General features: G+C 40.8%; 1 protein-coding gene across 2 annotated transcripts in view; it reads right to left on the reverse strand.

Moving 5' to 3' along the window:
• Nucleotides 1–1,884: 1,884 nt before the first annotated feature.
• LOC131443390 (NACHT, LRR and PYD domains-containing protein 3-like) overlaps nucleotides 1,885–24,646 on the reverse strand; it is a 47,936-nt gene continuing 25,174 nt past the window's right edge. Inside the window, exons 5-10 of one of the 2 annotated variants that reach the window (XM_058612990.1) lie at nucleotides 6,796–6,985; nucleotides 4,912–6,712; nucleotides 4,642–4,815; nucleotides 4,371–4,544; nucleotides 2,590–2,636; nucleotides 1,885–2,509 (exon numbers count right to left, since the gene is read on the reverse strand). In XM_058612990.1, the coding sequence (XP_058468973.1) occupies nucleotides 1,983–2,509; nucleotides 2,590–2,636; nucleotides 4,371–4,544; nucleotides 4,642–4,815; nucleotides 4,912–6,712; nucleotides 6,796–6,985 (2,913 nt within the window). In that variant the 3' untranslated portion in view covers nucleotides 1,885–1,982. Of the gene's footprint in view, nucleotides 2,510–2,589; nucleotides 2,637–4,370; nucleotides 4,545–4,641; nucleotides 6,713–6,795; nucleotides 6,986–24,646 lie in introns of both variants that reach the window. The other variant, XM_058612989.1, reaches the window with a different exon arrangement.

Genomic DNA, 24,646 nt, shown 5'->3' on the forward strand with positions numbered 1-24,646 from the left:
TAAAAAAATGATGGCTACACATTTAGATGAAGTTCCATTAATTCAGTAATTTATGTTATTTGCAAAAGCTAGTGAGAATTACAAATGTCTACTTCATAACAATGCAATGGTTATGCTTGTAAGCAGCAATGGATGACATCTATAAAGAACTACTGGGTGCCATACCATAAAATGTCTGCAGGTGGAGCGGCGAGCAAATAAAGACATTTGGGTGCAGTACCATTAAAATTTATGCAGGTGGAGCTCCAGAGCAAAAAGTGTGTGAAACACCAGGGCTGGAAATCAGGTTTTTGTACCAAATTGAGGACCTCTGTTAAAACCAGAGTATAGCATGTTTACAACCTAAGGAAGTGATTTCAGTGAAAACAAAGTGAGGACCGGCCAAAATGTCCTCACTTTGTAAAAATGACCTCACACACGCACTCACACACACACACACACACACACACACACACACTCACACACACACACTGTGACGGCCCCTGCCTAGTCAAGCCTCAAGTGTGTTAATGCTGGTATGAGTCGTGTGTATTTTCCCCGTAGATCAATGGGTACCTGGGAGAGTGTGGGTGTGGCAGCCAGCTGAATTTGGAGCACCTGTGCCTTGCTGCCACAGAGGATAAAAGGCCCTTCCCCAGTGCTGTTCGGACTCTCTCTGGTTTTTGACGCTTCCACCAGCTGCAGGCCTTTTGTTTGTTTGATTCTGGTTCTGTTTTCACTCCGCAACACCATACACATCATTCTTCACGCACCCACACTTACATGGCTGATATCACTGACTGACACACTTCATATTTGCAAATTATTGTTTAGTTGTCTATTTTGTTATAATAAATATGTTTACTTTCCTGCCATCCATTGCGTCTCTTCCCATATATGTCATGGCCTAGGAGCCGGGTTATGACAACACACTGCTGCCTCCATCACTAAGTTCAAATGTCTTATTTTGTCACTTCAGTGTTTGAAATCCTTTGTTCAGATTGATGTCAGTGACACAAAGTGACCACACGAGGCAGCAGAGGACCAGCAGCTCCTGTGTCCCCGCAGCTAAAATCACTGGTTTCCTCTATGGGCTTTGGTGTGGGAGAGTGAGTGGATGGAGCTGTTAATCTATGACCTAAAAGAGCGTAGACTTAATCTGACATAGATTGTATTAGGTGTCAGTACCTCGTCATCAACACAACAAAGTAGATTAAAGTGATATGATGTGGTTTTTATTGATGTTGAAAATGTCATTCTTCATTAAGCCACAGAAACAGAAACCACAGACACTGATGATGTTTGGAAAGTGCAAAAACCCTCTGAGTGTCATGAGTTTCCTGTCACTGTGGACACGTTCTTCACTGTCGTTCACAGAGCAGCAGGAGGACAGAGGTCATCCTGAGGTCACGCACACTCAGTTTCACCTGCATCACAGCAGAAACCACACTTCCTCATTCATGGACTTAATCTGCTCATGTGTGGTTCATTTTCCATGTGTGTGTGTGTGTGTGCGTAACTCTGATTTTGTTCTGCTCACACGCAGCAGGGGGCGCTGTTGTCAGGCAGCATGAAGAGGAGGAGGAGAAGCAGTGCATGTTGGGACAGAAAGGCTCGTCAGTGAGAAGATGATGTTCTTCAGACAAAGAGTCAAACTCTTAACATCTTTATTTACTTTGTTTTCTATTGGATTGAAAACCTTGAATTTTATTTTATATTATTTTGACATAAAGCATTTATTCATTTTTAATTGATTTTACTTTCTGTATCTTTTAATTTCACTTTCAAACATTCACTTTTTGTTATTTTTATCTCAGTGTGTGTGAACCTGTGTGTTTCAGGCTGGTTCTCAGCAGCAGGGGGCGCTCACAGCGCAGGACGGCGGCTCAGTTAATGACAGACATGTTGATTTTTTAAGTCTTTATTTATTGATGGTTTCAACAAAGAATGACTGAGACGAGCTTTGACCTCGTCCACCACTGAAGCTGCTGTCTCTTCATGTCCTACAGAGGACACAGAGACACTGAGGAACCAGGACAGACCCAGAACCCAGGATAAACCGGTTCAGTTAATGTGGTCCTGAAGGTGTGGAGGTGGATCAGTGAGTCAGAGGAGACGCTGTAGAAGGACAGAGTCCCAGCAGGACAGTCCACATACACTGATACTCTGTGAGAGACAGAGGACATGATGGGTGTTCGTGTCCTACAGTGAAGGACAGAGTTACCATGATCATCAGAGCAGATCAGACTCCAGGACTGATCATTATCTCCAAACCAACAGTCATAACTGTGGCCTTTCCTCTTGATTCCTCTGTAACTCAGTGATATATTAACTCTTCCTCTCCACTCGACCTCCCAGTAACAGCGACCAGTCAGACCAGGTCTACACAGCAGCTGAAACCAGGACTCAAATCTGTCTGGATGATCAGGATACGACTGATCTTCTGTCACACGGGTCACTTTCCTGTTGTCGTCAGACAGTTTGAGGTAACTGTGCATTGTGTTTGTGTCCAGTTCCAGTTCACATGAATCTGATGAAGACAACGAGACACAGCTGCAGTTTATTGATGATCAGCTGATATGTTGTTATTTCCCGTAAATCCATACTTACACTTCCTGAGACCAGGTTTTAACCTGTGCTCTCCAGCATGGTCCATCCTGGAGGAAGAAACAGTCTGAATGAGTTTCTGTCCAACATGAGTCCAAACTGTTGTCTTAATGACGCACTCTGGTGGACACAATGATGAACTACAAGGACAGGTGTGTTTCAAAGAGAAGACGGTGGCTGTTTCTCAATACTCAAGTAAGCAAGTATGTACTTGCTTACTTGGGAAGTATATACTTGAGAAGTACGCTGCGAATATATACTTGCCAAGTACGGGAGTACACATGTAACAAAGGGATTTTATTTAGTCACAAGTCAGGCGTCAGAACCAAGCTCTGCAGCAGCTCGGGAGAATGTGTTCTTGCCGAATCTCCGTACAATTCTGCCTCAGAAAAGCAAAACTAACCTTGTATAGATTTTCTAGCATTCTTATTTGCAGGCATCACATGTTTCGACCCCCGCCTTTCTCCTGTTTCCATAATGCAACAACTTGAAAAACAAGTTGGGTCCGGATATACCATACTGTCCCATGATCTTTAAATTGGACAATATCACCATTTAGTCAAACAAGAGACATCTATATTTCCTAACTAACCATATTCAAAACAGACCCAGAAGTTTCCTGTCCTATACAGGATGCCTATTGTAAAACGTATGGTCTGACTTGTGTCCAAGAGACCCTCTTGTCTCATGTTTACTTATTAATGTCAATCATCAATACATTTAAGTATTAAACTTTAGCTGTGTTAATGTGTTCTTCTTAGTTCATATACTTCAGTATTCTGGGATACATGGCCATCCCAAGTACGCTTAAGTAAGTCACGTCCGATGCATACCTGGTAAAAATGGGCGGAGCGAGAATACTTCCGGGTCCTCGCTGTTCGCTTACTTGAGAATTGGAACAGCACTTGAACAGTACCGGAGTACGCACAAGTACGCACAAGTATGGATATTGAGAAACGGCCGGTGTCTGCAGAACCAGAGACCACAGTTTCAGGAGGCTATGCATTTACTCAACAGCGCCACCACGTGGACAACACAGAAGACAACTTCTGTTTATACATTTAAAACCCACCACGAGTAAACCAGCAACAAGTTGGCGCAGCACAAACCAAGTAAACAAAGAAAATAGATAAAATAGAGGGATTTCATTTGTATTTTTTACAGTGTATCAAATCGCAGTATAGTGGGTCTAAAAAGCATAAACTTTGTATTTGAATTACGGTTGTTTGATCGCTTGCTTGAATCGAGACCTAGTTTCCAGTGCTTTCGTGGTTTTTTCAGCTGCGCGTCACAGAGGAAACACATGGCTACTTATGCAGCTGCTGCTGCGGAGGCTCGTCGCTGTTACTGCTGCTTCCAAAACTTGTGTGTTTTCACCGTTGAATGAAGAATGAAGAACAACTTGATTGTAGCTGTTAGATGACGAACATCTCGTACACAACTCACTACAAACACCACAGAATAAAGACATCTTTACTTTAGTTTGACCGTAGACTGTTTGAAGTGGACCAGGACTGTTCTGTACCCAGTACCAGGACTTCTCACATGATGCTGCTACTCTGTGCAGATGATCTGTCCAGTTCATGGTTCTGGTCGTTTCTCAGGCTGAACTACGTGACATTCACTCGTTCTCACGAGGTGTTTAAAAAGTGTCACTAATGTTTGGTTATACTCTCTGACAGAGGAAAACATAATAACAGGACATCTTCAACCTGAACCTGCTGACAAGTTTGAATACTGCTGATGAACATGAAGAGGAAGGAGGAGGAGGAAGAGGAGAATACCTGAGAGTGTCCAGTCTCCAGTGAGGACTCTTCAGTCCAGCAGACAGCAGCTTCTCTCCTGAGTCTCCTGGATGATTGTAGCTCAGGTCCAGTTCTCTCAGATGGGAGGGGTTGGAGTTCAGAGCTGAGGTCAGAGAAGAACATCCTTCCTCTGTGACCAGACAACCTGACAGACTGGAGTTAAGAAGATATGATGAACTCAGTGATTCAGAAAAAACATCTTCATCAACAAGAACCTAAAGAAGCAAAGAGTCTTAGTCAGAGTTCTGACCTGAGAGTCTCCAGAGAACAGTGAGGACTCTTCAGTCCATCACACAGCAGCTTCACTCCTTGATCCTGCAGGTCGTTGTTACTCAGGTCTACGTGTCTCAGACGAGAGGACACAGAGCTGAGGACTGAGGACAGAGCTTCACAGCTTCTCTCTGAGAGTTTACAGCCACTTAGTCTGAGGTAGAAAACAGAGATGAACAAAAGGTTAAACATGTTTGTCTTGTGCTCTTTAGAATATGTCTTATTAATATTTATATACTGATCCACGTACAGAGCTTTGTTGGAGGCTTTGACCACTGGCAGCAGCTTCAGAAGAGCCTCCTCTGAAGCAGAGTATTTCTTCAGGTCAAACTCTTCCAGATCTTTTCCTGATGACAGTAAGATGAAGACCAGAGCTGACCACTGAGCAGGAGACAGTGTCTCTGTGGACAGGCGTCCTGATCTCAGGAACCATTGGATCTCTTCAGTTAGAGAATGGTCTTTAAGTTCATGTAGACAGTGGAACAGGTTGATGCTTCTCTCTGCTGACAGATTCTCACCAATCTTCTTCTTGATGTACTCAACTGTTTTCTGATTGGTCTGTGAACCACTTCCTGTTTGTGTCAGTAGACCTCTTAAGAGCTTCTGATTGGTCTCCAGTGAAAGACCCAGGAGGAAGCGGAGGAACAAGTCCAGGTGTCCATTTGGACTCAGTAAGGCCTCGTCCACAGCACTCTGGTGCAGATGATTCAGTTCAGGTTTGTTTGTTTGTATGGACCACTGGCTCGTTGTTGGTTCTTCTGACAACAGATTTGTTCCAGAGGTGGTGAAGGTCAGATGAACATGAAGAGCAGCCAGAAACTCCTGAACACTCAGATGGACAAAGCAGAAGACCTTGTCTTGGTACAGGCCTCTCTCCTCTTTAAAGATCTGAGTGAAGACTCCTGAGTAAACTGAAGCTGCTGTGATATCGATGCCACACTCTGTCAGGTTTGATTCATAGAAGATCAGGTTTCCTTTCTGCAGCTGCTCAAAAGCCAGTTTCCCCAGAGTCTCAATCATCTTGCTGTTCTCTGGACTCCAGTGTGGATCTGTCTCAGCTCCTCCATCATATTTGACCTTCTTCACTTTGGACTGAACCACCAGGAAGTGGATGTACATCTCAGTCAGGGTCTTGGGCAGTTCTCCTCCATCTCTGGTGTTCAGCATGTTCTCCAGAACTGTTGCAGTGATCCAGCAGAAGACTGGGATGTGACACATGATGTGGAGGCTTTGTGATGTCTGGATGTGGGAGATGATCCTCCTGGCCTGCTTCTCATCTCTGAACCTCTTCCTGAAGTAGTCCTCCTTCTGTGGGTCCGTGAACCCTCTGACCTCTGTCACCATGTCCACACAGTCAGGAGGGATCTGATTGGCTGCTGCAGGTCGTGTGGTTATCCAGAAGCGAGCAGAGGGAAGCAGTTTCCCCCTGATGAGGTTTGTCAGCAGCACGTCCACTGAGGTGGACGCTGTGACGTCAGTCAGGATCTCAGTGTTGTGGAAGTCCAGAGGAACTCGACACTCGTCCAGACCATCAAAGATGAAGACCACCTTAAAGTCTTCAAACCTGCAGATTCCTGCTTCTTTGGTTTCAGTGAAGAAGTGATGGATGAGTTCCACCAAACTGAACTTCTTCTCTTTCAGCACATTCAGCTCTCTGAAGGTGAAGGGAAACATGAGCTGTACGTCCTGGTTGCTTTTGTCTTCAGCCCAGTCCAGAGTGAACTTCTGTGTTAACACTGTTTTCCCAATGCCAGCCACGCCCTTTGTCATCACTCTTCTGATTGGTCCGCCTCTTCCAGCTGAGGCTTTAAAGATGTCTTCTTGTCTGATGGATGTTTCTGGTCTGTCTGGTTTCCAGGAAGCTCTTTCAATCCGTCTGACCTCATGTTCTTTATTGACCTCTCCAGTCCCTCCCTCTGTGATGTAGAGCTCTGTGAAGATCTCATTCAGAAGGGTGGGGTTTCCTGCTTTAGCCACGCCCTCAAACAAACACTGGAACTTCTTCTTCAGGTTTGATTTTAGTTCACGTCGACAAGCTAAAGCTCTGATTTCTGACAGAACACAAGAAAATAAATCAGTGAGTGGAGAATGAGAAAATAAGTTGTTCTTCCTTTCACATTAAAAGTCCTCTTACTGTCAGCTAGCTTCTCCTGCTTCATCCTCCTTAAGAAGTCCTCTGTGATCTTCAGAAAGGCCTCTCTGCTGCTCTTCTGCTCCTCATCCTCCCTCTGACTCTCTGAGACTTCTGTGTGATCTGTATCCAGAACCTTGTGGATCTTCTTCAGCTCGTTCTGCACAAAGCAGATGATGGTCTCCTCCAGCAGCTGGAACAGAACATGTGAAGTTTAACCTCAGATGATCAGAGTGAAGTCCTGCAGGTCCACAGAGCAGCATCCAGACTGTCAGGACCAGGAGTCTCATGTATAAAAGAGTGCGCATCTTTCATACTAAAAGACGGCGTACGCACAAAATTTATAATCTCAGATTTATAAAACTGTGCGTACGCCAAGTACGCCAAGTACTCCTTAAATAACTTTTTCGTAGTTATTTCGTTATTGTGTGGATTAAAATGGGATAAAGAAAATGTTCTACTCAACGTTCAAGTCCCGTTTTCTTACAACAAATGAGTCTGTAACTTTATTATGTGTTTAAAACATTATAGACTGACGTGTGTTCATGTGTTCATGTCAGCAGCTGTGTTTGCATCCCTGTGTTACATAAAGAAAATATTCATCTGTGGAAAATTAATTTCAGTAATTTGCTCAAAGTAAATAAGTGAGTCTCCCTCTCTCTCTCACACACACACACAGGTTTGTAGTGTGTGTGTTCGCTCACAGGATCAGTTTCGTCTTCAGTGTCCTCTCTGATGTTATCCACATATGTTCAAACGTACGTGGTGTATCAGTATTGTTTGTCACAGAACATTCATGTTTGTCACTGTAGACACATTAATAATATTATTTTCAAACACTGTGATAAGTTTCAGAGCTTAATATTGCAGCGTCTCCACCTGACAAGAGTTTGCGGAGCTCTCGGCAAATTCTCACGGCAGCTCGAGAGTTTGCGCTGCGATGCGCAAACATCCACGCCAAGTTCATTCATTCATTCACAGTAAAAACATCACGTCCACTCAAAGTCACGTGTGATGAGATGAGTTTAGTTTCGTTACCTTGTGAAAGCAGGAAATGATCGTCATGAAGCTGCTGAACGTCTGTGAAGTGATTCTGCTGCTGAACAGGAAACAAACCACAGACCAAAGTTTTCTCAAGTCTCATCTGAAGGAAATGTGATGAATGTGATCAAATAACTGCTCTGATCTGAACTTTACACTCAACTCCATCAACTGCATTCAAATATTAACAGAATCAGATCTTATCACTGAACAATGATCTCACTCAGACACATAAACTTATACAGTTCTAACTCTAATCGACTCGAATTTCCCATCAACTGCTTCCTTCTCAGCCCCAGAGGCACCTCTCCCATCTCTACCTGTAACGCAGGTACTGGCGTTGTCTTAGCCCCACTGCAGACTCTCAGCGCCTGTGCCTGAATCACATCCAGCTTCTTAAGCCTTGATCTAGCAGCTGACCCATAGGCAATGCTGCCATAATCAAACACTGATGGTATTAAAGCCACATACACTCTTTTCAGTGCCGAGCAACTAGCTCCCCAACTCCTACCTGTCAAACATTTTTGCATTTCTCTTCTATTCTACCAATATGCCCTGCCCATGTTAACTGTGAGTCAAACACTACACCCACAAATGTAAATGTTCCAACTCTTTGCAGCTCATTCCCGTACATTTTCAGTTTCATTCCTTCCTCTCTTCGTTTCCTGCTAAAATACACTGTCTAGGTTTTTTTCCACTGAGAACTGGCATCCCCAGTCATAGCCCCACTCCACCACCTCATCAATAGCCCCTTGTACTTTGCCCACAACATATGCCACATTCCTTCCTCTTTTCCACAAGGCCCCATCATCCGCAAAGAGTGACCTACCTATCTCCTCTGGTACTTTTGAGAACACGTCATTGATCATTACTGTAAAGAGTAAAGGGCTAATCACACTCCCTTGAGGGGTCCCATTCTCTACCTAATCCAGTTGTACACCCTTCCTCTTATACCCATCTTGCACAGCTTTATTAATAATCCTTCCTTCCACATCATATCATATGCTTTCTCAATATCAAAAAACACTGACACGACTGCTTCTTTATTTGCCTGTGCCTTTCTTATCTCTGTCTCTAGCCTTATCACTGCATCCATCGTATTTCTTCCTTTTCTAAAACCACTTTGATAATTTGCCAGCATTTCTCGTTTTTCAAGATCATATGTTAATCTGTCTGTTATCATCCTTTCCATTATTTTGCACAGATTTGATGTTAAGGCTATTGGCCTGTAACTAGTGGGTTGTGTGGGATCCTTACTGGGTGTTCTTATGGGGACCACTACTGCTTCTTTCCAGGCACTTGGTAATCTTCCCTCTTTCCATACCTTGTTGTACAATAGCAGCAACTTTAATAATGCTCTCTCCCCTAGTTGTTTTAGCATTATATTGCATATCTTATCTTTCCCTGGGGAGGTTGGTCTTGATTTATTTATTGCCCTCGTCATTTCTGCCATAGTAAATGGTTCATCAGTTGTTTCTCCTGTTTCTTCCCTCCTGTCTAGCACACCTGGATACTGATTCATTGTTTTCTCTCTCCTCCTCCTCCTCCTCCCCTCTTCTGATAGATTTTCAATGCCATGTACTCTTGCAAATGACTTTGCCATCATTTCTGTCTTATCCCTGTTTGAAATTGCAGTCTCCTCCCCACACGTCATGACCGGATAATCCCATACCTTTCTATCTCCCCCCATCTTTTTTATCATTTCCCATACTTCTCCTACAGGTGTCGTTCTTCCTATTTTTTCACATAATTCTCTCCAGCTTGCCCTCTTGGCCTGGCGTATTGTTCTTTTCACTACTGTCTGTGCCTTCTTATATTGGACTAGCTGCTGCACGAGTTCTTTTGAGTTGTTTAAATTCTCTGTTTCTTTTTTTAACAGCTTGACGACATTCTTCTGTCCACCACGGTACCAGTTTCCTATTTATCTTGCTCTTACTCTGGGGGATGGCTTCCTCTGCTGACCTTAAAATTCCTGAGGTTATGTTCTCATTTATCTCCTCTATATCTCCTGAAACATCCACTCTTGTCACTTCTTCCTCACTCAACTCCTGAAACAGATCCCATTTTGCCTTAGCGTATACCCACTTTGGGATTTGTCCACTCGCACTTACTTCCATTCTCTCTCCTACCGAACATGTCACTGGGTAGTGGTCACTACCTACAGTGGAATCCACACAGACTTCCCAACTACTAACGCCCGCAATGGCACTTGACACTAGTGTTACATCTAATGCTGACTCATAACCTGTAGCTGTGTTCACCCTCGTTCCTCTCCCATCATTAATACATACCAAGTTCCTTTCATCCATCAACTCTTCAACTACTTTCCCATTTGAATTAGTTTGTAGTAGTAGTTAGTAGTTAGGTTTTTTTTGAACGTGTGCATCATGTTAATAGTACTTATTGCTAACACTAGCTAATGTTAACTCAAAGAAGAGTCAGCTGAATGTTAATGTTCGCTTTGTGTCCTCAGTCTGAGGACGGCTCACATACCGGCGAGTGTGCGCGACTGTATCATTTCTATAACCGTGATTTTACGCAATAGAAAAGCGATTCTACCGCTGTCTGGGTAAAGAAGTGTAGCAGGCGCTATGGAGGAGGTTACGTTGCGAACACCGCGAGCTGCTTGCAGCGCGTTGATCCGCTTGACCCGTCCTTGGCCGCTCTTTTTCCCTCTCACTCACTCTCATACACACGCTCGTTAACATGTCAGTTTTCTCTGTAACATCGGCGTCGTTTCGCTTCTAATACCTTATTGTATTTAACAGTGACGTTGTTGAGCTAAGTTGTTGAACTAAACAGATCCCTGTGGTGTGAGGAAGCTTTGGAAGTGTAAGTATTGTGAGTTTATCTGTGATAAAAGGGGTCACCTTTTAAAACATTATCGTTTAAAACACGATCAAATAAAAGTGAAACTGCTCAAGTAACCTTTCACTGTCAGTCATGTGATTTTTCTGCACCCTGCACAGAAGCGATCTTTCTCACTCACTTGCACAGTACACATTTAAAGGTAAATCACAGAGTCCAGTGTAACCTTCACACACATGTGTATTCTACATTTAATGCACACAGAAGTAAGGAGCACAGAACACACAACTGGAAGATGTTCAGGCCAGAAATAGTCTCTAGTAGTGTAACTCATTTAGTGTGTAACTCTTTATTTATCAGGTGTTCATGGAGTTCAGCAGGATCGTGGGCAAGAACCTCAAGCAGGAATCATCTCCTGGAGTTATTTGGATCCAAGAGAGTGAATGTTGGACAGTTGTTGACACAGATTTCACAACAGACCAATGTAGGTCCAAAGACATTTTGTACTTGGCATTGTTTTTCACAGGTTTTGATAAACATCATATCACAATGGTGCTCTATTAGTTGTATATATGAATCCAAACATTGCTTGGTTTGTTTAAGCTTTCTTATAGATCATTATTTGTTTTTCATTTTAGCTATCTAACTTGTGCTACTGTGTTTAATTCCCAAAAGACTCCAGAGCCAACTGCGCTCCGGACACAGGTGCTCAGAGGGCTTCCTATCATCCTTGGGGACAACCCCACAAACTTCTTTAAAGCAGGCTTTGTAAGTAAGCTCTTGCTTTCTTATCATTTTTGCCATGACACTCTTATATTGATGAAACTTGTTTTTCAAATGAGAACTCTAATGTAATGATTGTGCTCTTCTGTTACTCTTTATTAAGGAATCTGATGATGATGATGATTCTTTTCGTGACCTTGACATTGGGACACTTGTCATTGAGCGTGAAGGTGCTGTGCACACATCTTCCCAGCATCTCAGTCCAGCCTCGTTGCAAATCATCATTGAGGGAGAAGTCGTGATGGACAACATTCAAAATCTGCCGACAGCAATGTGCATTCTGTTTGGACTCACGTATGCACTCCATCTTAACTACCCCAAGACTATGAAGCTCACATTTCAGTTCATCCAACAGGTACTGCTCTCATTAGACCTAAAGCCAAAGCTACAGCGTTTGAAAAATCAGCTTGAAATGTAAAGAGATGTCAATTCTTCTGTAAGAAGCTGTTGACTCGTTTTTTTTGCCGCACCAGTAAAACAATTTCTGACGTGTGGGGAAAACCTTTATATTTTCTGTAAAGCACGCAGATGAACAGACACACGTACAACGCAGACACACACGTACAACGCACACAAACAACACTGACACACACTTAAATGCTGTAGGAAGCGTGCTGAAGGATGGGAAAATTGGACAACTGAAGACATAAGACATTATTGTTTCAGTTCTTCATCAGTCTATGTTGATGGAATCAGATATTGTTCTGATATGATGGCCTGTTGGTTCATGCTCAGGGGGGTATTCCATCAAGCAGGCTAAAGGCAAAGCCAAGCTTAAATGGCCAAGTCTGGCTAATATGAGTGAGAGTTCGGTTCCATCAAAGAGGCTGAGATTAGCCCCAACTCAGTAACCATGGAAACTATGACTCTGGCTAAGCCTCAACCATGGCTAAGCCATAACTGTGGCTCAGGTTTCCGTTCCATCAATCTGAGCCTCAACCCTGTTCCACCAAGGTGGCTAATGTGAATGCCAGCCATGTAACCATGGTAACTTATCCTGCCGGGCAAACCTGGTCTGTAGCAGGCTAAAAGTGAAGCTTAGCACCATCTATGATCAAAGAATGTCCAATAGACAGAAACAGAGACACACAACTGTCATGGAATGATAAAATAATATGTAAAACATCAAATATATAGTAAAATGTATTAAAGAAATGATTTATACTAATAATTATATATTATCTATAAGTACATTAAAGAACACTATCACCAAAATAAAATATAATAAAAAATAAGACACAAGTAAATACAAAATTAAACTAATTAGCAAAAAAATATAATAAAAGGAAATTGAGGCATTGAAAATAAAAGATGGAATGTGTACACCAAACCACAATTAGATGATTGATTTGCTGTCACCTGCATTCACTTACTGTAATAGGGGTCCTCGTCTCCATTGAATTGCTTGATTTGCTAAAATGATTCTAGATAAATAATCAATAGTTCTGTCATATGATTATTTCCTATAGAATGATAACCAACATTGCATTTCTTCATATAATGATCTACCATCAATTGTATGATAAATGTGATGAGTCATGTAAAATACGTTGATTAAATGTAGCCTATTATTATCAAAAATGTAGGCAAGGCTACTTTATGTAGCACATTTTAGCACAAGGTGATTCAAAGTGCTTTACATAAAATAAGATGAAAATACAACAATTCAACATATAGCATCTGGGACAAAATACAGAAGTAGCACAAATACAGCATGTAAAAATGACAGGCTTAAATGAAAATGATATCAATTCTATACAATTGGCCATGCAGGAAATAAATGAAAGCTATCCCATCGATTTGCAAAACAATCAGTTGATAATGTGGCGTCGGCAGTGAGGCGTCTTTAACTCGTCTGACTGGTGTGTGTGTGTGTGTGTGTGTTATCTGTCACGCCCTGCAGACGAGGAAACGTGTTGTTTGTTTTTATTTAAGTGCAGACAGAGGCTCGTTTACCCGTCGCCCGCTCTCACACGGTTAAAGAGACGCAGGCGTCTGCGTGTGTCTGTGAATAAACTGCAACGTCTTCTTCCATCCTTTTGTTTTTGATACTTTGGTTCATTAAAACAAAAACACGACAAACGTCTGGTTTGAGAAAAACGCTTCAGTGTCACAGTAAATCTCACCTTTAACGTTCTGCAGGAGATTAAAACCAAAGTGTGAGTGAAACTACACTCACTGTTCATCTGTGTGTGTGTGTGTGTGGACACTAACTTAAATCGAGCTGAAAATACCTTTAATACTTTTAAGTTATGGACTGGAATCATGGATGTATTATAAGAACTGGATAGAGCACCGCCCCTCTGGTTGTGTTCATTCCTATGGAGTTGCTCACTCAGCACATATGCCAAAAAAGTTTCTGACTTCTGCGTTTATTTCCTGGTTGTGTAGAGCATGAGCATGCGCAGTAGTGTTACCCCCCATGATGCCTTTCAGCTATGTGAACAGTTCTTATAATACATCCATGACTGTGACCTGTGTGTGTAACAAAGTACAAATATGTACAAAAAGTAACAAAGTTCAAATACTTTGTTACTTTACTCAAGTTCAATTCAATTCAGTTTTATTTGTACTGCTCCAAATCATAACATCCATTATCTCAAGGCTCAGTACAAAGACATCATGGAGAAATCTGTGACAGAACCAGACTCACAGACGTGCAGCAGCTGCCTCGACCGGTTGGGGTGAAAGAGGAGAGGAGGGGGAGAGACAAGGGGGGAGAGGTAGAGACCAGGAGCAGATACACAACAACTGTATCACGTTCTAAGTTTATACAGGACACTTAGAGTCAGAGATGTGTGATGATGACATGTTCATAGGACTATGATGTCATTTATATAAGCAGCAGCAGAGACTGTTGATACAAGTTATACTGATAAGCACTTTTAATGATGGCATCATTATAATAATGCTGATGATCTATTCACACCATATTCATATATATTCATATTCACACCCTGAGTGTGAGAGAGTGCAGTCCAGGTCTACAGCAGCATAACCAAGAGCTGCTCCAGGTTTATCAAAAAGGAAATATTCCTCTATTTAAATATTCATATTTCATTGCTCTTATGACTTCTCATGTGTGACATGTCAGGTGTCAGCCTCGTTTCACAGCTGTTATATTTAGTGTTAGTCCAGTTTAGTTCTAGTTATTTTAATCACAGAACAGGAAGTGCTGCAGGAAACGGCTTGAATTAAAAAACAGAAGAAGAAAAGAAAAGTGGCAGCAGTGACCTGTTCTAACGGAAGCATTTTTAATCTGGTCCAAGGATGAGGATGAGGATTTGACGTGAGTCATGGTGTCCGTGTGGGCGCCAGAGGAAATGAAAGACACTTATGGTGGAAGAAAGTATTTAAAAAAACAAAAAACGCAGCATCCAAGACAGGAATGTTTTTTTTTTGCATGAAAGAACTCAAAAAAAGTTACTTGAGAAAGTTTCTGTTTGTTGTTATTAACCGTTTAGGTCGGTATAATACATGATGTATTTGTTTGTGTTTCCATACACAGCAAAAACGTCAGTGTTGATTTAACACCCACAGTGTTAAATTTAACACCAAGAAAGTGTCTATATGTGTCCACACTAGCTGGTGTTAAAGTAACATTTTTGAAAGTGTTAAAGGATTAACACCCATTTTCTTGTTAACTTAACACCCCATATTGTCAAAAATGTAACACTGCACAACACTCCCCAGTGTAGTATTTACACTACACTGGTGTTGGTGTTAAAATATAATGTTAAAAGTAACACTGTAGTTTTCAACACCAACGCCAGTTAGTGTAAGCACAACATGTGGTGTTGAAAATGTATGTAATGACGACACTTATGGGTGTTAATACCAATACTTTTCAGTGTATAAAAATAACATTATTTTTCAACACCAACCCCAGTAATGCTAACATTATTCAGTGTAAAAATTGCCCACACCCAACTACCTTACATTAAAGACATAACACAGAATTGTAACTCTGAATGGATTTAATACAAAGTTCAGTCAATATTGCAGACCTAAATAAATGTACAGCTCATACAAAACAGCAATGGGGCACAATATATGTTCTTTCATCATTTTCTGGCGAAAACTGTCTGTCATAAGCTCGATAATAAATAAGCTCAGACACACAAATATTAGCAAAGACATCATCCACATCCTCAATTCTGAAACCATTAAGGTGATCATCAAAATACAGTGTGATAACTTTAGTGGTCAAAAGAAATGCATCACCATCCATGATAATGATATTGACAATTTTTTTGAACACAGGCATTTCATTTTCAGTACTCGTACAGACAAACATTCCAATGCGGTATTCTGTTCCATAGTTTTTCACCCATGAAGTAGTAGAGACACAAGGCATATTTAAGTTAGAGCAAGACCTCAAAACCTCACAACCGTCTAGTTCACTTGTTGGGGAATCCTTAATCGGGCCAAACTGAAACCTCTGGAAATAAAAATTCTCCCAATGAAAAGCCAACTGATTCTGGTGTTTCTTTACCAGTGTTTTGGTTATGTTCTTAAAATTCTTAACAGACTTCTTAAAGAAATTGTGTTTGCCTTCAAACCTCATACACCACATATGTATTAGAGGCCCTATTTTCCTAATACATCTGGGATAATGAATCATAAAATGATGCTTCGGAATTAGTCTCTTTTCTGTAAACAATGACTTGAAGAGTTTGTGATGGTCAGAAATTAAATGCTTTAAGAAATAAGTCATACCATTTGTGATGATTGGCGAGAACACAATATTGACAATTTGAATTAAAAGAAGAATTACTCGCCAGTAACTGTTGTCCCTGTCAACCAGATCTCCAAAAATCAAGGGAGTGTTACGCAGGAGGCACCATGACTGAATGGCATTGAGGCCAAGGTCATTGCTACCATCATCAACTTTGACGGCACTAGGTCTGTTATTTCGCTCACTGTATCCATAGTCAAAGCTCTGGATCCTTTCCGAAAGGGTGTTTTTGTCTATGGAATTCCTAACTAAGTACTGAAAAAGAAGCTTAAGTTCAAACTGCACAACTCCCTCCAACAGGTCGTGCATAATATCGACTGCATAATTGTCTGAGGAATGAAAAAACTGCAATGCATTAAGAGGACAGGCTTTTTTCACACCAAATGAGTGAACTAGATTGGGATTTTGTGCCATATTATTGCAATGTTCTAAATAGAGCTCTTTTGTGCGAAGAATTAGGTCTGGGTCATCCTCACTAAATACAGACTGCAAACTTGTTTTGTCAGTTAAACAAAATCGGCAACAGTAAGTTGCACTGAACGATTCAACCATACCAAAAAGGCCATGTAATGCCAAATTATCACCGGTAACCTGAACAACAGACCCCCTCAATGGCGTATCTGAAAACGGTACCTGGATTCCCTGTGTCTCCAGAGTTTTCAAATCATTAACTAGAGGTTGTAAGATTGGACCAAAACCATATTTCTTAATGTCATCAGAATGAAAGAGAGACACCAGATGAATGTTCATCAAAACAGAATTAAGCTTAGTTGGCAAATTTCTTAAAATAAAGTAAACACAGCCAAGTTTATGTACTCCCTTTTTAGATCCAAGCGGATTGGCAGTTTCGAAGTCATCGTAATAAATCTGAATTTGGAGTGCATGTTCTTTCTCTGAAAATAAAGGGTGATTCCTGAAGTATGAACCATCATTGATGTCTCTATAAATGCCATCTTCATGACACTTAACTTGCTGAAAGCAGGCACAGAGTTCCTGGTTGGTAAACATTGACTGAAGCGTTCCTAAAATTGGTACGTACATGAATTTATCATTAACAGGAATTTGACTGTATACACCAGTGGTTTTATCTAAGCGTGTATCATAACGTACACCAAGAACATGCTCTACTGGCTCAACAATTTTCCATTTTTTTTCAAAATGTCTTTGCCTCTTTGTTACCGTGTTTAGAAGCGAGAATGGATTTTCTAAGTTCTCCAAACATTCTTTGACTTTGTCTAAGGTCTGTTCATTCACCTCAGACGAAAGACATTCAAGAACAGCATCCTGTGCTTGAATATGGACGTCATTCACAACCTCCTCCATTGAACAAGCTAAAGATTGCACTGTATTTTCAGCAACTCCAGCTGCTTGTACTTGAGCGATAACAGAGCTACACATATCTACAAATGAACTTTCTTTCAAAAGATTTTGGTGACTAACAGAAGAATCTGGACCTGGCAAAGGCTCAGTGGCACAAAAACTGTCCATGTCAACACTGTCCATACCAACACAGTCCATATTATCAACAATATCTCGGGCCAAACTGTCTCCATGTACCTTCAAGAGGTGTTTCTTGAACCCAGAATAAGTGTAAAAAACAGATGGACAACCATGTTCCCCACATTTCAAACGCAATGTGCGCCCCGGATACAAAGCATGACTAAACTTCAAATGCTGGAAAAGAGCAGAACAATTTCTGTGCTGAACCTTACACTTGTAACATGTTAACATATTTAAATTCAAATGTTACTAATTCTCACTCTGATTTCCTTGACTCTTGGGCTCTCCTTTGCGGTGGCCACATCAATGCCATAGATGGTTGTTTGGATGAAGGTGTAGAAGTTGAAGAGGGTCTCATCATAAGACACAGCAAAGATGAAGTGCGCCTTAAACAGTTTGTCGAAGGCAGCCACAGCAGTCTGTGCCACACAAGGAATAGGCTTCTGGTCCAGAACGATGTAAAACTTTTGGATGCTGCTCTTCTTTTCGCCAACGCAGAGAAGGAAGGGTTGTGCAGATCCAATTCTGCCAAGGAAAGTCGCCATGCTCGTCCCCACCTAAGATTGAAAGACAGAACATTAGAAAGAGAGATTTGTGCTTGTTCACTCCCAAGTGATAAGATTTACTATTTTAATTTTGAACATTTTCCCACTTCCTTCACCTGCAAACATATGAAAAAGATCTAAAAAGAGGATGAGCTGTACTAAAGATTACATAATCAACAGTGAATGAAACAAAACATCCATTAATTCATGTCAAAAACATACCTTCATGAACTTGATTACGTGGTCAGCAGCCTCAGATGCACTGATTTTCCCGTGTCTTTTCCCCTTTGCCGTCGGAGGTAAGAGATGAACCAGCAGGAGAATAGCGGCCACGTCACTGCCCCATCCTAATTGAATCACAACACACAGCCCATCTGTAGTCAGATTATGCACAATTGTTCACGTACAGAACATAGGTGAACGTGCTCATCCGTTAACAACTACCACAATCATTGGATTCCTCCTGAGCAGACAGGAGGTCATCCAGATGAGTACTCTGGTGAAGGCTTTTGCTGATGGTGATGACCCTAGGCTTGTAGAACGTTGGCCATTTTGCAATAAACTTGCCGGAGATGTCTTTCCCAAAGAGCATGGTGAAGTCCTGATCAATCTAATACAGACAAAAATCATATCAAAATACAATTCAACACATCAATTAAGATGTACATCAACCAGTCTCAATCCCTTACCAAGCCAGGTATATCCAAGAATCTTGGGAAGTGATCTAGGATGAGTGAAGACTGGTCCGGACTGTGTAGCATTTGTTGTCTATACTTGAATGTTGCTTTCATTTTCTCCTTGACGACTACCAGGTCTGCCGAATGCTTCATCATGGACATTGCTTCTTTGCAGTCATCACCAAACAGCTGTTCAGATGTTGAGGTCTCACGTAGAGTCTTTGGGCCACCTTGATAAGTAGCTTTGGAGCGCCTTTTGGTGTCACTTGCACTGTTGCGCTGAACCGTCTTCAATCGGTAGGCCAGGTAGCCCTGTCCACTGTGAGGATCATAGTAATGCTCCTATCACACAAGAAAACAGAAAAGACATACTGTATTAGATTCCATACAAAAGAACAACCAAACAGATCTAGTCCCTACATGACGAAATAAGGGAAAATGAATTGATCTTGAAATTTCATACTCACATAACCAGTGGCTGATTCCTTATCTCTCAGATTGGGGAAAAAAGTGATAATTCCAAGGGCATAGGTAATGCGTACATTGACTGGAGGGATCCTCCTAAAACACAACCAATTATCAAATTGCATTTTAACATGCAGTTCAAACAAATTGACACAAACTGTGGAGAGGGTTGAGTGGTAGAGTAGAGTAAAGTAGACTTTACTACTTACCCATGACTTTCAATCATATCTGCCACCAGAATGTTGACAAGTTTCCTTCTTGTATGATCAGAAAGACCATTTGTGTTGTTGTACTCTTTGAATACATCTTCACCCCCTGGTTTTTGATGCAGAGCTACATAGACAATCTGCAATAGAGGTCACATGTCAGCCTGCTATGAATTTTGAAAAAAGATTAACATTACACCAAAAACCTGAAATCAACTCACATTTTTTGCAACCTTACTGTCAGGTGGTCCCTCAACTAGTCGCCTTTTCCGTGCTGTGGTGCTCTCTGTTATCACTGTGGAAGAGGAACTTGCAGAGCTGAGAGACTCAACTGATGAGTATGACCCCTCCTCTGAGCAGAAGGAGGCCTCGGTTACCTGGTCCTCATCTATGGAAGCTATTGAAACAAATGTCCCAAGATTTATCACACGGCATTGTATCTGCATTGGCACTACTATGTGTAATTGTTTTTCACAACTGCAGTTGTACCAAATTGATGAATACAAAGTCAATTTTTATGCTTTCATGTCTTACCAGTGTGCTCTGTGACCACTTTGAAAGACATTGTAGAAGATCTCAGCAGTTCATCAAAAATATCAGCATCCACACCGACTCCAGATGAGTCATTCAGCTCTGCATGGATTTCATTTGGCAAGCTGAATTTAGCATAAACTAGAGGAGAACAAAAACACTTGTCTGTAGTACACTACAATTTACAACAAATTATTTGTAATAATTAATCAAAAAATAATAAACTTAATCATGTCCATCACTTTTGACAGAACCCACAGATTTATATTAAAATATGAGCTGTTGGCTTCAAAAACATATTTAGTAATTAAATGACTTGACACTGAGGGAGGCGAGTAAACAAGCAGGATGCATGTGAAAGACAGATGGATCCCTCTTTGAGAAATACCACATTTTAAAACCAAAATCATTAGCCTTCCATTTGCATTCCAACTTGCCAATGCCAACATTGGGTCCTCGTCATCTAATGTGGGACTGTAGCTGAACTGTTGAATCGACTAAGCTACAGGCTCTGAAGGACAACTAAGCGAAATGGCGTTGTCCCTAATTATTTCTAGCTTACAATGCGCGTATATGTCTTTTAAGTTTGCCTTACAATTAAATAAAGGAGAACCCACCAGGGAATTCTGAAATAAACGTTACTGACTTACACTTGTAGGTGGTATAATAACGTGACCTACCAGGATTCTTGGACTGTCTGTAAAACCATGACATGGCGCCGTTAACTAGGCTAATTTCGCGCCATTCAAATCGATAGAAGTTATGCTATCCTGACGGCTGTTGGCCCCGTTGCTGTTCCATAGTAGTGTAATAACGTGACTAACGTAACTTCTATCGATTTGAATGGCGCGAAATTAGCCTAGTTAACGGCGCCATGTCATGGTTTTACAGACAGTCCAAGAATCCTCACGTTATTACACTACTATGGAACAGCAACGGGGCCTACAGCCGTTACGATAGCATCATTTCTAGCGGTCTGGGGTAGATTATCATACCAGTTTACAAACCAACGAAATTAGCATTGAACTTACCCTCTTCTTTGAATTTCACGTAATCGTAGCAGTCGTCAGTACTTGGAACACGAACCCATTTCTTGACATTCTTGTGCTCCACTTGGACTAGCATTTCTATGAAACACAGCAAAAAACTCAAAGAACTTATCCAGACTAAATGTAGAACACGTTTCCCCCTCGGCTAGCTGCAATGTAGCTTAAGCTTAGTCATGCCCTATAGGCTACATATCACTATTTTAACATTAACTTACCGTTGGCTAGATGTGAGCAGAAGGCACGAGACTTCAAATTTTCTTGCTTTTAGAGTTTTCTGTTAACATCCATGTAAAATAGGCAGTCAGAATTTAAACCATAATAGAAGTTGCTGAGCTAAATCATATTCTCATCAAAAATACCTCTCATGTGAGCGTTTTGCTTACCTTCAGAAACAAACATTGTCCTCATGGAAAATGGAAAAATAATGGCGTCGACAAAAAGTGGATTTCGCATTTGACAGCCGTTACGTGAAGGCGTGGCTTAATTTAACACCAACAAGTTAACGGTCCAATTTGACAACATAAAAGTGTCACAAGCAACACCGCCAATGTTATTTTAAAGCTGTCTAGTGTTAAAACAACATCAACACTCTCTATTTAACACTGTCCCCAACATTTTGACACTGGCATTTTTGCTGTGTAGCAACAGTACCAAAATGACCAGCCCCAAGTTTGTCCAACAGTGAGATAAAGACGTGAAAATGTTCTGGAGATATCGTAGACTAAAACTGACGTAGTTTTTAATCAGGTTTTCACTCAGGAAACTGAAGTTTGTAAACCACACACACGCACACGCACACGCACACACTCACACACACACACACACACGCACATACTGGTTTATATGGTTCCTGGGGACCAACTTTTTAATCATCACCTGCGGGGACCACCCTTTCTAGAGGTCTTAGAGGTCTTTAGCTCACTCATCAGTGTGTAGTTAGCTCATACATGCCTTAAAATCTTTAAATTTCCATTGAAATGTTCTCCCCATCCTTTTTGGGGACCTCTGAAAAATCTAGTCACCGTGTTAATAGGGGACCACATTTGCATATCATTTGCATCTTTCACACTATCATACTTCTTTGTGGGGACCATGCTGGAATTATTAGTATCACATTTATTATCAATATTATTGTTGTAATAATAATAACAGTAATAGTAATAATAATAAATCATGCATCTTTTGCAATTTACGTTTGATATAACTATGTCAAGGTCAAACCACAAATTATAGCATTTGATTAACTAAACATTGTAGGATCCATCAGAGAGAGAGAGAGAGAGAGAGATGTAGGAGGAGTCGGGCAACCCATCCATTTCTCACCTGACACAAAAGCCTTCTACCTGCCACCTGGACGATGTTGTGTGGTCCACTGGCAAAGTAGCAACAGCACATGATATTAGTACAGTATGAAGCACATTATGTGAACTGTTGGGTTTCTCTGCTCTCCATAATTTATTATTATCGTTATTATTATTAGTTCATTTGTATATTTGATTTGTTTTTGTTATTTTCTACACGACTTTGTTTCAGCTGTTGTATTTTAAAGTGCTTTATAAATAATGTTGGATTCGACATCATCACCCCTTCATGTGATGTAGTCCTTAGTAATGAATATCAATAAGGGCCAACTCCTAATCAAATTGAAGATGTCCACTGTTTAATGAACAGAGTTATAGCCAGAATTAAAGCCACCAGTGAAAATAAACAATACAACATCAGAACCAGCCTTTTCATTTGTCATCACCTTACAAATTACGCTGGACTTTCTTTTTGTAGGCTGTGATGCGGTTATACACATAATATTTCAACGTTTGCCAGTCACGGTTCTTAAGAGCTGCCGGCTCAGCCCTTAAACATTTCTCACAGTCATTCTTTGTTGGTACAATGCAAGAAGTGATAAACTGCTTCATGTTCCTTTCAACAGCTTTTACCTCTTCCTCCTGCCATGTTCTTTTTTGAGTAGATTTACCTGTAAGTGGGCAGAAAAAAGAGATGTAAACACAAATAGACCTTATACCTATGCAGCACATTTCTTGTTTTTTGCCACCATACAAAACACTGAACATGGGTGCATTCACCATTTCACACACATTCACACACAGGGAGCTGATACCACCTTCTCATCAGGAGCAATAGCCATTCACACACTGAAGGGAGAGTCATTAGGAGCAATTTGGGGTTTAGTCTCTGGATCAAGGACAACTTCACTGCAGGGTTGAACTGCGCTATGTTAGAATGAAAAAGATAAAAAAAAAAGAACGAATAATCACCTTTGACAGACGTCACAGCTCTGAGTCTGTCATCCTTTCCTGATGGTGGCTTGCTTCTCTTGCTTGTTGATGGGACTTTATTCCTCGTCTCTGATGACGATTCCAACAAAAAGTAAATAATATATTCATCAGGTATACAGATAGAGGGAGATGCATGAGAAGCAGATGCCTCTGTGCAGCATGACTTATTGAATGCTTGATGAGGGTTAAAAATGTGAACTTAAATTCATCTGTTGAAGAGCTGTAGTTCTGCAATGGCATTACATGTACATTTTAACACAATATAAATGATGATAATGTTTGATGTTCTTTGTATCTTAACAGTTATATTTCATCCTTCTTAGTGAGGCTTTTGAATGACATTGAATCTGTTTCATGAAACAAAGCTAGTTAAGTAAGCAGGTAACAAAATGTCAGCACTTAGTATTCGTATCAGCACCACTGTTTCCGTCCAATTCTTCTTACTATCCATTAATCCGATTTGTAATTTATTCAGACTCACAGGCGCTGTGACCAAGGCCATATTTAGGTTTATGTGAATTGGGCTACTGTGTTCTGATGAAGAGAAGGACATGTTTAAGATGTTTATCTGTTACTACAAAAAACCTTCAACAGGTGTCACAGCTCCAACGCTGTCATCCTCTGCTGATGATAGTTTGTGTCTCCTGCTTAATATCTTCAAACTGCTGTATGCACAGCTGGTTGAAGTGTGAAGTGAGTCGTTATGTCGTCTTCCAAAATAAATGCACATCGAAAATGGTGACCGAGATTTATGCTGATGGTCTCATAGTAGAGCTGAAACAATTCATTGATTACTAAATTAAACGAAAACTGTTTTGATAATCAATTAATTGGTTTGAATTAAAACAAGATTTCCAATTGTTCAAACTTCTCTAATGTGAGTATTTTCTTAATTTCTTTGCTCTGAATAACAAATAATCATTAAAAGTTCATCATTTTGGTTTGTTGACATTTGAGAACATCATCATTTCCAAGTTTGATAAACACCAATCAACATTTTTAAGTTTTTCCAATATTTTTCTAATGTTTTCTAATATTTTATGGACCAAAAGATTAATCGAGATGAATCGATTATAAAAATAGTCGTTACGGCTCTATCTCATGCTGCTCTGACCAGAGTAATCAACTGAAGGTAAAGGTTCTGGACAGAAGCTTTAACTTGAGATTTATGAATGCATACCTTGAGATGAATAGTGTCCTTCTCTGGTCTCATCCGT

Source organism: Solea solea, chromosome 17 (assembly GCF_958295425.1).
Source record: "Solea solea chromosome 17, fSolSol10.1, whole genome shotgun sequence".
NCBI lineage: Eukaryota > Metazoa > Chordata > Actinopteri > Pleuronectiformes > Soleidae > Solea > Solea solea.